The sequence below is a fragment of the Trichechus manatus genome, unplaced genomic scaffold (assembly GCF_000243295.1).
Source record: "Trichechus manatus latirostris isolate Lorelei unplaced genomic scaffold, TriManLat1.0 scaffold00023, whole genome shotgun sequence".
NCBI lineage: Eukaryota > Metazoa > Chordata > Mammalia > Sirenia > Trichechidae > Trichechus > Trichechus manatus.
The window spans coordinates 7,531,882-7,549,906 of record NW_004443959.1 but is presented as its reverse complement, the minus strand read 5'-3'; the positions used below and the strand labels follow the sequence as shown (position 1 = coordinate 7,549,906).

The 18,025-nt window shown below is 38.2% G+C and overlaps 1 protein-coding gene across 4 annotated transcripts in view; it reads right to left on the bottom strand.

Annotated features, from left to right (window-relative positions):
• The window catches only part of ROCK2 (Rho associated coiled-coil containing protein kinase 2), a 149,511-nt gene extending 131,826 nt beyond the window's left edge, over nucleotides 1-17,685 (bottom strand). For 2 of the 4 annotated variants that reach the window (XM_023728244.1, XM_023728245.1), the window contains exon 1: nucleotides 17,404-17,685. In XM_023728244.1, coding sequence (XP_023584012.1) covers nucleotides 17,404-17,544 — 141 coding nt within the window. In that variant the 5' untranslated portion in view covers nucleotides 17,545-17,685. The remainder of the gene's footprint in view (nucleotides 1-17,403) is intronic. The other 2 variants (XM_023728246.1, XM_004373055.2) reach the window with 1 other exon arrangement.
• Between the last annotated feature and the right edge of the window lie 340 nt (nucleotides 17,686-18,025).

Sequence of the window (18,025 nt, the reverse complement as noted above, 5' to 3'; positions counted from 1 at the left end):
GTTGATGTGTAGTGAGGTTGTTAACCATTGTCATAGGGCAACATGTGTACTGTTTAATGAGAAACTATTTTGTTCTGTAAACCTTCATCTAAAGTGAGAATAGCAGCACAACTGGAAGAGCGTAGTCGATGTCACTGAACTGTGCGTGCAGAAATTTTTGAAATGGTGTATCTTTGGCTACGTATATTTTCACCAAAAAAAAAAAAAAAGGTCCAGAAGGGAGAATGTTGACATGTCGTGGGGTTGTTAACTAATGTCATAAAACAATATGTGTACTACTGTTTAATAAGAAACTATTTGTTCTATAAACCTTCACCTGAATTTAAAAAAAACAGGCTGAAATAAGGAAACTGGTTTTGTATGCACATACCTTTTGGAAGAGATTTATTGATATATACAATAACACAGGCTGTTTTTACAACAAGTTCAATTGTTTGTAAAAAAAAGAAAAAAAGCTACAGTTCTGCACAATTTACAGAACACTACCACACACAGTTAGCTTCTCACCGGATTTAATCTAAACAATTCCTTGAGGTAACCTACTGGCATCCAGTCAATTCCGACTCACAGCGACCCTACAGGACAGAACAGAACTGCCCTATGGGGTTTCCGAGGCTGTAATCTTTACAGAAGCAAACTGCTACATCTTTCTCCCACGGAGCAGCTGGTGGGTTCGAACCACCAACTTTTCACTTAGCAGCAAGTGTTTAACCACTGCACTACCAGGGCGCCTGTCTTAGTTATCTAGTGCTGCTATAACAGAAATAACACAAGTGGGTGGCTTTAACAGAAATTTATTTTCTCACAGTTTAGGAGGCTAGAAATCTGAATTCCAGGTGCTGGCTGTAGGGGAAGGCTTTCTCTCTACTGCTTGCTCTGGAGAAGTTCCTTGTCTCCTTTGAGCCTATGCTCCTGGATGATCTTCATGTGGCTTAGCATCTTTCTTCCCCCATCTCTGCTTGCTGACTTGCTTGTTTAATCTCTTTTATAGCTCAAAAGAGACTGATTCAAAACACACCCTACACTAATCATGCCTCATTAACATAACAAAGACAACCCATTCCCAAATAGGATTATAACCATAGGCATAGAGGTTAGGATATTTACAACACATTTTGGGGGGACACAAAATCCATAATAGCTCCTTTCCTTGAGATAAACAGATATAAATTACTGTTAAATAAACTACTCACAGCCAGGAAGAGAATCAGAAAATCATCTAATACCAGTCCTAGATCTTCTGACTCCAAATCCAATGTTCTTTCCACTATAATACTCTGCCTCTTTAAACACTGCATTTGAAAATAAAGAATCATTTCCCTCATTTTTTATCATCTTTAATACCGTAGATTTTTTTTTAAAAAAAGGAGTCTAGGGTAAAAAAATCCATTTTTATTTTCCTATCTGTTCATCCAGGTTAAACAGGGATCCAAGAACATGTACCTCACTATAATAAATTCCAAAAGACCGCCCCTTTTGTGTTATTTTAGTGGAAAGGAATTTTACTGATAAAAAATTACCTCAAATAACCAAGTTATTGTTGGGATTTTTAAACTTTTATTTCACAGATTTGTTTCAACTTGAATCAAACAGAATAACCGTTTCCAATTGTTTTCAAGGGGGAGGGGGAAAGCACATTAAAACAGGGACTGGTATTCTATTATCTGAAAAGATAAAACTTCCCTATCCTAAAACTTTTAACAGTCCCCTCTCCCCATCTTCCAAAAGTCAGTAACTAACTTCATAAAAATTTATTCACAGTGTTTTACACTAATGACTTCCATCAGAAGGAAATTTCATAAGTCAATCTAGTACTAGAATTTCCTTTTATTAGTTCTAGATTTAGTTTTATTTCTATCATCCGTTGTTCTCCTATTATGGAAATGTCTTAAATATGGAAAACAAATTTATTTTCAGTAATGCCTTCAAAATTTTTAACTTTACTGCCTCCCCTTTTTTAACCAAAGTATATGCTGGCAGCAGAAACTGTTTTTCAGAACTATCAGCAAAATCCTCTGGATAAATTTTCTCATCCTTTTATAATGTAACACCTTTGCTTTTGTGACTATTCTGCTTTCACCTGAAAAGAATTATATATTCCATTTAAACTAGTCAGAAATTATGCCTTAAAAAAATTTTAGCATGAACATGTCATAATTGAATCACAAATTCTTGAATTACATTGCATTTTGTCAAGTGTTTAGAAATCCTTGAGCATCTTGCACAACATCGAGGTATTATGTATTAGGGCTCCTGAGCACCAGATTGTAAAGTGCTTCAAATTGGAAAAACATTTCCAATGAAAATGTTTACAAATCACGTATAACAAACTTCAAAAGCTATCACAGAAACTCAGCGAAAGAAGGGCCACTCACTTTCAGATTTGTTTCTCTTATCTAGTTATCATTTTACTCAGCAAAAATTTGGAAAGAATGTATACATTTTAAAAGATAAACTCATAAATCTTTAGGGCTTTGATGATACTTTTACTATGTGTCATTCTAAAGCCTCATAAAAATTAATGAATTGTGCCTTGGTTACAGATTTGTGTAGTTTTATTTGCCACAAGATAACGGAGTCTACAAAGACTGAGTTACTGAAGATTTCAAATACAAAAAACTGTCAAAAATCACAACTGCTATTCCTCTAAGAACAAAACTATCTCTAGAATGAATAAATGCAGTTTAATTTTCAAAAGTCTGACATGCATACATACATACCCCTTAATCATCATAAATAAAATGGCCAAACAGCAGGAAATCTGATATGCAAGTACCTTGAGAATAAAAAATAGGAACACCATACCCACTGCCTATGAATCGCCTGGTTTTATCTAATTTTAAATGATTTCTTGCCAGCATGTAAAGAAAAATAATTGCAAAGAATGTACATAGCTAAGAATCTAAACAGTAACATATTAATAAGATGACAATTAACAGACTTAACAAAACCAACTGAAGGTTGCTTTAAAAATAAAATTTTTAAAGTTTTAAAATAAAGCGTTTTAAAAAATATTTTACAGTTTACTTTATGCTACTTTATAAAGAGACAACAAAATAATTTTTTAATGAATCTATTCTTTTTCAAACAGGGTTTATATATACCATTGTGCTTTAGGTGCTATGCTCTGAAGGACCATACATTCCAATTTTAAATTTCTAGTGAAATTTTTCTTCCTGAATTAAATCAACTGTTAGTGACTAAACAGACTATCACTACATTTTCTGTCACCATTTATTAAATGAGAAACATCAAATTTATATATTTCTAGGCCCTCAAAGTTTCTATAGACAGTAATTTCTCACAGAAAAGTAAGAAGTAATGATAAAACTTCTATTTTGATGTATCATGTCTGATTCTTCCTTCAGAAAAGCTTAATAAGTTAAGTTTCCTTCTAAAATAAGAAAAAGAAAAGCCTCACTGATTCCTGCGGAGCCCTAAAAGACATAAAATGTGATGGGCCTTGATATTTCAGAAAATCTGTCATCTCCCCATATGCCAGCACTTTTCACATATACAATTCTATGTGTGCCAAACAGAGCTGAAGCATTTGCGCTTGGTTTTTTGTTTTATTTTGTTTTTCCCAGCAAAATCTGCAGTATTTCTCAAACTTAAATCTGCAAATTACTTGTATCAGAATCACCTAAGACACTTTTTTAAACGCAAATTCCTCTCCCCACAAGTACATCTAAATCAGAAGGTCTGCCTTTGGAACCTGAAACCATTTCCATCAAACACCCTAGGTGATGATTCTGACTTTCTCAGTGAGCCACAAGTTTACTGGAAGAAAAAACATATGGCCCTCATGAGTCAGAATCCTCACCTCAGATACATTCTGTACCTGATGGCCACCTCTGCCTTCACAGGAGGTACCTATCTTTAAATTACAACATGTACCTGTTAGTTCAGCAGCTCCAACACTTTTATGCACATTAGAATCACCAGGAACTTTTAAAAATCCTGATGCCCGAGTCACACCACATACCATTTATATTACAATGTCTGAGGATGGAAGACAAGGATCAATATTTTTAAACATCTTCAGGTGACTCCTATGTATAACAAAGTTTGGAAACCACTGCCTTAGTTACTGGCTTTAGTAGATACAGATTAGGACAATCTTAACCTAAAATGATCTGTAAAAGCCAGGAAATATAAACTATATTGGTATTAAGTTTTGAAATTTCCAAATATATGTATTTTCCTTTTTTAAAATCTATTAATAGGAATTTTTTTCAATGCATTTATTAAATACAGCATCTTAAAGAATACCTTTCTGAAAGCGAGAATATAAGACAAAAAAATTGTTTCATGTTGAATACAACTAATATAGAATCATACTGGTATCTGAAGTTCAGAGAAAGGTTCATCATTATTTCATTTGTACATTCATTTCTACGTTTTGAGAAATATAATCACCAACAAGCCAATACAAACATTCGAAGTTTACATTTTAGATATTTAAAAGCAACTCCAACAATGATTAACTGCAAAACATCTCACAACATGGATGAATCTCGAGGGCATTATGCTGAGTGAAATAAGTCAATCACAAGAAGAAAAATATTGTATGAGACCACTGTTATAAAAACTTAAGAAAAGGTTTACACACAGAAAAAATCATTCTTTGATGGTTATGGAGGTGGGAAGGGGTGAGGAGGGGAAATCACTAACTAGATAGTGGACAAGTGTCAACTTTGGTGAAGGGACAGACAACACACAAAATAGGGGAATCAGCACAACAAGGCAAGGTCACAGAAATTTCCTAGACATCCAAACACCTTGAGGGACCGAGTTGCTGGGGCTGAGGACTGGGGACCATAGTTTCAGGGGATGTCCTAGGTCAACTGGCATAATGTTGTTCGCAAAGAAAATGTTCTACATCCTACTTTGGTGAGTAGCATCTGGTGTCTTAAAAGCTTGCAAGCAGGCATCTAAGATACATCTATTGATCCTATCCTGTCCAGGGCAAAAGATGATGAAGAAAACCAAAGACATAAGGAAAATATTAGCCCAAAGGATTAAAGGACCCATGAACCACAGCCTCCACCAGCCTGAGCTCAGGAGAACTAGATGGTGCCTGGCTACCACCACCAACAGCTCTTACAGGAATCACAATAGAGAGTCCCAGTCAGAGCGGGAGAAAAATGTGGAACAAAATTCAAATTCCCGAAAAAAAAAGATCAGACTTACTGGTCTGGAATCCCCAAGACTATGGCCCTAGGACATGAACTGAAGCCACTCCCAAAGCCCACTTTTTAGGCAAAGATTAGATAGGCCCAAAAACAAACAATAACACACGTGAGGAACATGCTTCTTAGTTCAATCAAATATATGAGACCAAATGGGCAACTCCTGCCCAAAAGTAAGACAAGAAGGCAGGAAGGGACAAGAAAACTGGACAAATGGACACCGGGATCCTGGGGTGGAAAGGAGGAGAGTGCTGTCATATTGAAGGGATTGCAACTGATATCCCAAAACAATACGTGTATACATTTTTTAATGAGAAACTAACTTAAGCTTTAAACCTTCACCTAAAGCACAATAAAATTTAAAAGAAAATACTCAAAAGTGACAGATAATGAAAACGCTACCTATCGAATCTTTTGCAGAGTACTTAGAGGGAGTGATCTAACCATCCCATTAACTATTTGTTTGCAGCACCATCATTAAGACTGACAGCTGGGCTGTCACTATGAAGAGCCTCAACTTAACCAGGGTTGGTTACACAACTTACAGTGAAAAAGAACAGGTTTACAAAGAGCAGCAGATAGGGCAGAAGAAGGTAATACAAGGAGAACTCCAGCTCTTGACAGTAGCCAAATATTTCCTAGGTGTATTCAGTGTAAACCATCCCTTGCAAGACAAGGTGCAGGATAATGAAGGTATGGTTTCTGAAAAAAGACAGGCATACGACTTGTTACTCAGATTCTCCACGAAGAAATCTTACAACACTAAGGAGAGCAGCCAAGGGCCAACCGCTTCCTTTGGGCTTGAGATAATAGCGAGAATTTAACAAGAAATTATGTGAAATATTTCACATAGTACATAGCAGACACTAAGTACTCAATAAATATTACCTACTATTATTATCTTTCTTTAGAACTGAAGTCTCACTGTCAGAATCTATTTCATCTTACTAAACTAGGTACGTGTCAGTATTTTCCCACTCTTTGAATATTTCTACTTAAAAGTTGTTAGTTGTTGTTGTTAGTTGCCATCAAGTAGGTGCCAACTCATGGCGACTTTATGTATAACAGAATGAAATGCTGCCTGGCCCTGCGCCATCTTCATTATCATTGGTATATCTGAGTTCACTGTTGTGGCTATTACTATTATTTAAAAGTAGACATGTCAAAACCCCAGACTCACTGTACCTCTTATTTCTGTGAATCTCTTTAAAGGGTTTGCCATTCAAAATTTGGGCATCTATAAGCATTTTTTACTTTTAACAAAACTCAATATATGAAAACATAAATTGAGTAGTCACTATTCAACTGATAGTCACCATATGCTTGATATTCACCCTTCATGCAGAATTTAAGAGCTGGAAGGAACCACAGAATAATGTAGTCTACAGTGTTCTGTTTAATCTCCAGTAGATTTGAAACATCACAGAATTTCTAATGTGGAAAGTTCTTTAGAAAACCCTTAGTCTACCTGGAGGTCACCTTTCAGCTAAATAATAGATTGGTTCATAAAATAAACAATATCACCAGTGAATACCGTGTTCCTTTAAACGCTCATCTATATGAGACCAAACGGTTACCCTAAAGTAAAGATGAGAAGATAAAAAGGGGGGGGGGCGAGATTAACCGAAACAATAACCAGAATGGAAATAAGGAGAATGCTGACACATTGTAAAAACTGTAGCTGATGTTACTGAACAATATGTATAAAAAACCAAACCCACTGCCTCCAAGTTGATTCCAACTCATAGCAATCCTATAGGACAGAGTAGAACTGCCCTACAGGGTTTCCAAGGAGCAGCTACTGGATTCAAACTGTCAATCTTTTGTCAAGTTAGCAGCTGAGCTCTTAACCACTGCACCACCAGGGCTCCAACAATATATATAGAAATTGTTAAATGAGAACCTAATTCACCAAAAATAAAAGCAACTCCAAATATTCTGTTAACACGAAACAAATTTTATTCTGAATGTAAAACAGCTGCAACAATGCTATCAACATTAATTTTTTACATTATCTTGTCCCTCAATTTTTGACCTGCTATCTTATTTCTCTGAAAGAAAATAGTGATTAACTAATTCACATAGGTGCTGACAGTATGGCTTTTTAGCAGCACTTGCTAAAATCTAATGATTCACAAAGAAAAAATTCTTTAAGGCAAATTAGTCAACCATAACACACCGTTTTCAACTTGAACTTGAACTTCATTCACTACACAATACAATAACATATGCTCATACATGGTTAAATGTGTGAAAGTGCAAAGTACCACAAACTAGAATATGATAATAATGACAATAAAGTAATCCCAAAACAGTGAAACATTTTTCAAAATCATACTAATATTTACATATTTAATATTTTAAATATTTTTGCAGCAGTTTCAGCATACAAAAGCACATTTTACGCTAAATTCTGCAGGCCTCAAAGTTCATAACGACTATGTGAATGCAGTTTCCTTTTAGAAAAATAAATATCACTACAACCAAAAAATTTTTTTGAATTCATCTTTAATGTTTTAGAGAAGCATCCTAAATACTAAAAGAATTCTTTTCTAAAGTTTTCCTCACTGCTCAAAAAAGTGACCACTTTGAATGACTTCTAGAAAAATCATAATTAAATACAAGGAAAAACAGTAGGGTCACACCCTGATAGAGAATGCACAAATAAAGCAGCTACTTTTACACTTGAACAGAAAACTTTATCTTGGATAAGATCTAAAACTCTGCATATTATATAATCCCACAAGTCACTATCCAATACCACCTGTGAACAAAAAGAAGCAACATTTGAGTCTGTTTGTTAAATTCAGTTGGGTACCTAAAAGCATAAACCAGAAACACTGGAACATCTAAGGAGCCCTGGTGGACCAATAGTTAAGCACTCAGTTGGTAACCAAAAGGTGGTGGTTCGAACCCACCCAGCAGTTCTTCAGGAGAAAAGAGCTGGCAATCTAACCCTGTAAAGACTACAGCCTAGGAACCTCTACGAGGCCGTTCTACTCTGCCCTACAGGGTCACTATGAGTCAGAATCAACTCGACAGCACACACAACCACACAACTCTAACATCTGTAGTTTGGAAAATTACCCAACTAAATTACCAACTAACTACTAAGGAACCCTGGTGGTGCAATGGTTAAGCACTTGGCTGCTAACAAGAAGGTTGGCAGTTCGAACCCACCCAGCTGCTCCACCAGAGAAAGACCCGGCAATCTACTCCCATAAAGACTATAGCCTAGAAAATGCTATGCGGCAGTTCTAATCTACTAGTGGAAATCTATTAAAGGCATCTAATAATAACAACATACAAATGAAACTCCTCCATCAGTTGATTACCATCTCCTTGCACAAAAACAAAAACAATTTAAATATATTGATCAAACTAGACTGCATTCACGGAACATTACTAAAAATCAAAAGAACTAGCAAAATTAATGTAATGGTTAGTTTTATGTGTCAACTTGGCTAGGTTAAAACCAAAAAAACCCAAACCCATTGCCAGCGAGTCAATTCCAACTCACAGTGACCCTACAGGACAGAGTAGAACTGCCCCATAGGGTTTCCAAGGAGCGGCTGGTGAATTTGAACTGCCAACCTTTTGGTTAGCAGCAGAGCTCTTAACCACTGCACCACCAAGGCTCCGGCTAGGCTAAAATACCCAGTTATTTAATCAAACACTAACCTAGGTGTTGCTGTAATGGTATTTTGTAGATGTGAGTAACATCTACAATCAACTGACTTTAAGGAGATTACCACTGATAATGTGGGTGAGCCTTATCCAATCACTTGAAGGTATGAAGAGCAAAAACTGAGGTTTCACAGAAAGAAATTCTGCCTCAAGACTGTAGCATAACTCTTGCTTGAGTGTCCAGCCTTGCTGGTGTACCCTACAGATTTCAGATTCACGACTGCAACATCAACCCCTGCCTGAGTTTCCAGCCAGCTGGCCTGCCCTATATATTTCGGACTTGCCAGCCCCCTACAATTGTGACAGCCACTTCCTAAATACGTATGTATATATCTCCTACTGGTTCTGTTTCTCTGGAGAACCCTGATAAAACAATTAACACGCACATGAAACAATGCTCAACATCATCTGTCGTTAGTGAAACGCACTACCGTGGCTATAATTACAAAGGCTCACAATACCAAGTGCTGTCAAGGATATGGAGAAACTGGAATCCTTATATACATTGCTGGTAGAAATGTGAAATGGTATGGCCACTTTGGAAAACAATCTAGCAGTTCCTTAAAAGAGACCTACATAAATGGAAAAACATACCATGTTCATGAACAGGAAGACTCCACATTGTGAAAATGTCAATTCTACCCAAAGAGATCTATAGACGTAATGCAATCCCTATCCTAATACCAGCAACATTCTTAAACTAGATGGAAAAACTAATCACCAACTTTATATGGAAAGGAAAGAGGTCCTGGATAGGCAAAGCATTACTGAAGAAGAATAAACCAGGAGGCCTCACACCACCTGATCTCAGAATGTACTATACAGCCACGGTAGCCAAAATAGCCTGCTATTGGTACAATGACAAGCATGACCAATGGAACAGAATTGAGAACCCAGACATAAATCCATCCACCTATGGTCAGCTGATCTTTGACAAATAACCAAAGTCCATTAAATGGGGAAAAGACAGTCTTTGTAACAAACAGCACTGGCAAAACCGGATGTCCATCTGTAAAAAAATGAAACAGGACCCATACCTCACACCATACACAAAAACTAACTCAAAATGGATCAAAGACCTAAATATAAAACCTAAAACGATAGAGATCATGGAAGGAAAAACAGGGACAATGCTAGGTGCCATAATACATGGCATAAATACAATACAAACCATAACTAACAATGCACAAACACCAAAAGATAAAGTAGATAACTGGGAGCCACTAAAAATTAAATACTTATGCTCATCAAAAGATTTTACCAAAAGAGTAAAAAGAGAACCTACAAACTGGGAAAAAATTTTTGGCCATGACATATCTGACAAGGGTCTCATCTCCAAAATCTGTAAAATATTTTAAAACTTCAACAACAAAAAGATAAATAATCCAATAAAAAAATGGGCAAAGGATATGAACAGACCACTAAAGAAGACATTCAGGCTAAATGCTCGCAATCACTAGCCATTAGAGAAATGCAAATCAAAACTACAAGGAGATACCATCTCACACGGACATTACTGGCACTAATCAGAAAATTGAAAATGTTGGGGAGGTTGTGGGGAGATTGGAACTCTTATACACTGCTGATGGGAGTGTAAAATGGTACAACCACTATGAAAAACAATATGGCGCCTCCTTAAAAAGCTAGAAATAGAAATACCACAAGATCCAGTAATCCCACTACTAGGAATATATCCTAGACAAATAAGAGCCGTCACACAACTAGACATATGCAGCATTGTCTATTGCAGCATGTTCACTGCAGCATTATTCACAATAGCAAAAAGATGGAAATAACCTAAGTGCCCATCAACAGATGAACGGATAAACAAATTATGGTATGTACATATAAAGGAATAATACACAACAATAAAGAACAATGATGAATCCGTGAAACATCTCACAACATGGATGCATCTAGAGGGCATTATGCTGAATGAAATAAGTCAATCACAAAAGGAAAAATATTGTATGAGACCACTATTATAAAAAAAAAAAAACAAGGAAAGGTTTACACACAGAAAAAAAACAATCTTGGGTGGTTATGGGGGAGGGGAGGGGAAATCACTAACTAAATAGCAGACAAGTGTTAACTTTGGTAAACGGAAAGACAACACACAATTAAGGAGAAGTCAGCACAACTTGACCAGGGTAAAGTCATAGACACATCCAAACACCTGAGGGACCGAGTTGCTGGGGCTCAGGACTGGGGCCCATAATCTCAAGGGGCATCTAGATCAACTGGCATAACATAGTTCGTAAAGAAAACGTTCTACATCCTACTTCCGTGAGTAGGATTTGAGGTCTTAAAAGCTGGGTAGCGGCCATCTAAGATATATCTATTGGTCCCATCCCATCTGGACCAAAGGAGAACGAAGAAAACCAAAGAAACAAGAAAAATATTAGTCCAAAGGACTAACGGACCACATGAACTACAACCCCCACCAGCCTGAGTCCAGAAGAACTAGATGGCGTCTGGCTACCACCACCGAGTGGTCGGACAGGGATCACAATAAAACTTACTGGTCTGACAGAGACTGGAGGAACCCCCAGACTATAGCCCCTGGACACCCTGCTAACTCAGAACTGAAGCCACTCCCAAAGTCCACGTTTCAGCCAAAGATTAGAAGGCCTAGAAAATAAACAATAATACACCTGAAGAATGTGCTTCTTAGTTCAATCAAGTATATGAACCCAAATGGACAACTCCTGCCCAAAAGCAAAGACAAGAAGGCAGGAAGGGACAGGATAACTGGACAAATGGACGCGGGGAACCTGAGCTGGAAAGGGAATAGAGGAAGAGTGCTGACACAATGTGGGGATTGCAACCAAAGTCAGAAAACAATTTGTGTATAAATTTTTGAATGAGAAACTAATTTGCACTGTAAACTTCCACCTGAAACACAATAAAACTTAAAAAAAAAAAATTAATGCTCACAGCAACACTTTCCATAATAGCAAAAATATGAGAAACAACCTAAATATCCATCAAGTAAATTGAAATAACATACTGTGGTTTATGGTAGCAGTGAAAATGAATAAGCCACAATATGGGTGAATCTTAGAAGCATAACTCTGAGCAAAAAAAGCAAATTACAAAAAATATATATAGAAATGTCACCACTTTACAAGATTAAAAAAACAAGTAAAACTAAAGAATGTATTGTTTAGGGATATATGCAAATGTGGTGATCTATGAAATTAAGCAGGAAAATAATAAAAAATTTTCAGGGTAACAGATGGGAGAGGATGCCGACAGACTGAATCAAGCAGCAGCAGAACATATATTTGCTTTGTAACTTATATTTGCATGCTAGATTCTTTTAATCTTTAAAATATTTAAATACTTAAAATATTTCATACTTCAAAAAGGGAAAAGAGGGCTATGTGATCAAGACTCAGATAAAAAAAAACAAAAAAAACAAAAAAAACCTCAGGCTACAAGGTAATTATCCACTTTTCCTATTCCTTTACTACTACTCAGGTGTATGTAAGTCTACATTCCTTTACCTAGTCTATATTGGCCTTATTTTGGGGCCAAATGTTTCAGAATTCAGAGTGTTTTTTGGATTTTACAATGGTCATACAGTGCACATACTGTATTCTCCCTAAAATCCTCTTAGGGGTCTGGGACAGCACCCTGAAAACAAACATCTGCAGTGAAAGCTATTACTATTTATACCAAGAGGGATATACAGACTACAAACATTCTAACTTCATATCAAGTCAGATGTTAACAACAAAATAAGTTTTACCAAAAAACTTGGTTTTAGAGCTTTTTATATATCAGAATAGTGAATGAGGGATAGTGGACATGTACTTGCCAAGAGGTTCAACTTCACCTAATAATAAATAGTAAATTCCATACACCGTTTTTTTTTAAACCTCCCTAGCTAACTCATTTTCTTTCAAGACTTCCTGACCATTAAAACGCAAGTGGTTACCACGGGTGGGAGTGAGGGGGGAAAGTGGGGTTAACAGTCATGGAAAAATCACATTAAGGGTAGGGTTGCACAGCCAATTACTGTAATTGCTGTCAATAAGCTATGTACCTGAAAAAGTTGAATTGGTAACAGTTGTGTGATAGATGTATTTACAACAACAACAGCAAAAAAAAAAGAGTAGCTGCTGAGGCTGCTTATGTACAAACACCTCATGGGATTTGGTTCCTTGGTTTGGCGGTTTAGAGTCATGCTTTCATTGGACATCCCAGTTAATTGGCCTAATAGCATGTTTAGTGCTTCTGTTCTACCTCCTAGTTCACTGTGTAGTGCCTGGGGTCTTAAAAGCTTGCAAGTGGCCATCCAAGAACAACAATTGGTCTCCATTCACCTAGAGCAACAGACGAAGAAGAAGAGTTGGAACAGAAGGAGGATATGGAATGTGTGGTTAATCGCCTCCATGAACAACTGCTTCCCTTGCCATGAGGCCAGAAGAACTGGATGGTGTCCAGCTACCATTGATGAACATTTTGATCAAAGAGTCCATAGGTGAATCCTGATCAAAAGGGGGAAGATGCAGAAAAGAATGTCAAATTCTCATGGATTCTAGACTTTCTGGAGCCATGGAGGGTAAAACTATTGCCCTGAGATAATCTCGAAACCTTAAACCAAAAATATCCCCTAAAATCATCTTAAAACCGAGTAACAGTTTAGCTTAACAAGTGAAAAAGGTCTGCCTTGAGCATTATGGTCTTTTAAGAACTATCTATATGGGATCAAACTGACAACAGCAACCCTAAAGATTAGATAAGAACCTTAGGGGGCAGTGAGTTTACATTAATGAGGGAAGAACAACTCTGAAAAGGAGAGTGAGAATGGTCGCACAACTTGAAGAATGTAATCAATGTCCCTAAATTGTACATGAAGAAACTGTTGAAGTGGTGTGTTTTGCTGTGTATACTCTCAACAACAAAATAAAATTTAGAAGGAAAAAAACATGCAAGTTTTAAAGTAATCTAATGCCATTTATGCTATAAATGCCCAACTCAGTATCTTATTTCACAAAAGAAAAATATGTATTAAAACATCAAATTATATACTTGTTTTTCAATTTTTATTTTATTTTTACTATATCTTTATATTATTCACATTATATAGTACGAAAAAATACACATACAATTTTATTTCAATTAAGCAAATAACCAGCAGCAATATGAAAGTCTACGCACTGCAATAAAAAATATTTCCATAGAATTTACAGGTGTAATAAAATCAATCAAATAAAGTGTTTTGTATTCTAAGCCACTAAAAATGTAAATAAAATTTTAATCACCTTTCCCCATCAACACCAGCCTAAATTTAACAGTTTACCCAAGCCTGAATTCCACAGGTTATAATGACCATTCGATGGGGGAAAAATTATCTTTGAAATAGTAATATAAGTCAAAACCCAAAAGTACAGCTCTTTAGAAAGACATCTCTCTAGTATAACACTAAAATACAATTCTTTTTACAATAATATGTTTGCGGAAGCAGTATGAGGAGCTGAGCCTTGACAACAAAACATAGGTATTTACCCAAATTTTCAAACACACTGCAAAGCACACTATTGAAAACCTGCCCCAAAAATTATTACAGAAGCAAACTTCTCTCCAAACTCCATTTTTAAATAATACCAAGCAGGACACAATCTGAAAACAATAAAAGGAATATATTCTCTTCAAATTAATTTAAGGACCCACATAAAGCAACTAGCCGCTCCAGCGAAACATGATAATTTAGACTGTACAATGACACAACTTTGGAACTCTTCAGAATCCAGTTTATCTATGCTTGCACTTTTCTGATGCAAATTCTGATACTGTTACTCATTCAAAATTATGTATCAAGAAATAGCAGTGAATAAAACAATCTTCCTTTTAAGGAAGGCATTAACTAAAAATATGCTTAATGTGCACAGGACAAGTGAACTAAATTTAATGAGCACTACTATGAAAATGTACTGAGCTAAGCACTTTACGTACGTTATCTCATACAACATTTTTTCCTATAAATAAGAGTTTTACCTTCTAAGGCTAGCCTACTGAAACCATTAGTTATACAGTAACTTCTGTGGAGTACAGCACACATCATCTTACTTTTGTCATCTTAGGTGGTATACAATTTTCAATAGTTTTTGAGCTCCTGAGTGAAGTAACTCAGTTTTATGGCTGTGTTTTTATTAGGCTATATTACTAGTTTTCTCGTTAAAGACAAAATATTTATTTTCTATAGTAAAACCAAAATAATGATCACTAGCAAAATGCAGCCTAAGTAATAAGGTTTCAAATCTTTAAAATGATACCAGTCATTATTTCATCAGTATTTTGGGAAATATTCTATTATTTCATACCCTGCAATACACATCATTTAAAACTAACTTATTATGACGTAGTTTTAAAAAAAAAAAAAACTTTTAGTTCATCAATTTGGAACTGAAACACCAGGAACCTCACACCAAAGAAAGAAAGAAGGGATGATTTTTGGCTAGGTAAGATTTACTGCATCCCAGAATCATAATATTTAATCAACTAAAAGCAATAACAGATTCTGTCAAGTCAGCAGCAGCTGATGTCAACTCACATACCAGAGTAATATGTCACCTTAATAAAAGTGTAAAGTGTTTTGGCTATATTGTTGTTGCTGGGTGCCCTCAAGTCAATTTCATCTCAGAGATCCCATGTGACAGAGCAGATATGCCCCATAGGGTTTTCTAGGCTGTAATCTTTAAGGGAGCAGATCCCCGGGTTTTTCTCCTGCGGAGCCGCTGGATAGGTTCGAACTGTCAGCCTTCTGGTTAGCAGCCAAGTGCTTCACCACTGTGCCACCAGGGCTCCTTTTTGGCTGTATTAGGCAGTCAATAAATGAATGGACTAAATTGTTTACTGAGTATGTGTAATGTTTCATTCAAAATAAAAAGCCTTTATTTTAATGATTTACAAAATACTTTAATAAAGCAGAATGCACGATCATATTACATGTATAAATAGCTTAGGCTCAAGCTCAGAATAGCCCTAATAATTATGATTAACATCTCTAAAGACCCAAGAGATGAAAGTGAAGCATACAAAATTTCTATCCAGGATTGAGTATGAACCTGACGAATACTTCAAAACTGCTGTACTATTTTTAACTGAACTTTTTGGCCTTAGGTCAAAGTTTTGCCAGCAAAATACCAAAGTCAAAATGCTGGGAGTGAAGCCCAGAAGCTCCGCTTTGGCCTAGGAAAAGCTACGCCCTCCACGCGATCAAATCCTACCTCCGGCTGAAAACTTGTAAAGAATGTCATGGTGTCATGCTCCCATGAGAACACACGAACACACTAATGTAAAGATCAGGAAAAGAAACGTCGAGCACCTATGACAGAGTAAAGTGCATTACATTCTGCACATCATACCGAAAGACACACACTCTTCAGTTAGATCTTGCACTTTGACCAAACAGGACTGAGTCACTCTGCAAATAATTCCAGAAACCTCAAAGGAGAACCAACTGCCTATGAAGACAGTCACTGGGAAGGGAGGAGACACCGTTTTTCTCATCATACAGTCACTAACCTACTAAGCTGGGAGTAGAACGGACCATTTAAGTTCTGGGGCAAAATGTGTATAGAATCCAAGGATCACGCACCCTAATTCTAGTCCTCTAGAATTAATTTAATATCCAGAATATCTCTTTCATTTTCTTCTCCTCCCCAGGGTGAAGTGCCACATCCCGTTTTCCCATAAATGCATCTCTACCGCACACTAATTGTCTGGGAAAAACCATCATCTATCCTAACAAAAGTAAGAAAAAAGCAAGCATTTTACAGTGCATTTCGAATCTGTAAAGCATGCTCCTTTCTTAATCAAGAAACCAACTAGCAGCCTTTATGTGGTTATTACTTTGGATTTCAACGGCAGTCTTAAAAAAGGGATACAATGGAGACAGACTTATTCACTCTACAATTCAGATCGAGTCTTAACGTTAACTCTGGTGCAACATCGAGGGAAATTTACAGAAATTAAGGTGCACTAAATTGCAACTATGGAATGTTTAACGATAACTGAAAACAGGAAAGCCAGTGGTGTGCTTAAACATTTCAGACGAAATGGAGAGAGTGAGGGCAGCTCTCCTGTCATGTCTCCCAGGTAGGTACTCTCAACAGGGATAGCATAACGTTCCTCCGCTACTTGGACCCAAGTCCCCACGCAACATGTCACTTTCAAATTCGCTAGTCTGACGTATGAAGAAGAGCAACTCCTCCACCCTACCTCCCCAAACCCAGTAGGTATGCAGGAAAGAGGAGTGTTTCCGCCCAATGCTTCCAGACAGGGACAGTCTGGGATGACAACAGCTCTGGGAGGCATAAGGATAGAACCAAGTGGATCTCCCCAGTTCGAACTTAGTCGCAGAAGTGTTTGGTATCCCGCCCCGGCTGCCGGAAGCTAGGCGGGGTGGGGCAAGATCTCCACCACACGGATGGGTCATTACCGAGGGATGGGCAAAGGGGGGTTTAGGGTATGAACAAGAAGCGGGGAGGGACGCCAGGCCCCAGCCACCTACCAGCAAGCTCTCCACGTTGATGGGGGAGCGAGGGTCTCGGATCAGTGCCTCCAGCTTCCTCTGGCGGCTCGCGCCTGCCCCGTCCCCCGGCACGGCTTCGGGGGCGCCGGGCATTTTCCCCGTCGGCAGGGGCCGGCTCATGCCGCCGCCACCGGGCCCGCACTCCCGCTTTCTCGCGCAGGGGTCCAGCCGCCTCGGGGCCTAGCGCCCCCCCAAACCACCGCCTCCGGGCGGGGCTCCGCCCGGGCCCACTGCCCGCCTCTAGCTTCGGCTTCGAGTCTCAACGCCGGTCCGGGGCCCGGGGTCTGCTCCGAGGGGCGAGCCCGGCCCGGTCCGGCCGGGAGTGGTGCGGGGAGAACGTCCCCGCCCCTCAGTCAGATTCGCGCCGCCGGGTCCGCTCGTTCTCGGCGAGTTCCCTCAGGACTCTGAGGGCGGGAGCGGGGAAGCGGCGCCACCAGGGCCGCGGCCCGGACCTCCGTCTGGGGCTCTGGGGGCTGAAACCCAGCTCGTGCAACTACGGCCGCCGCCAACCTGACCTCATGATCGCCTTCCACCGCCTCCAGTTCCACAAGCCCCACTCCCCACACACACTCCCGCGCGGCGGCCCGTCTCCGGCCGCGCG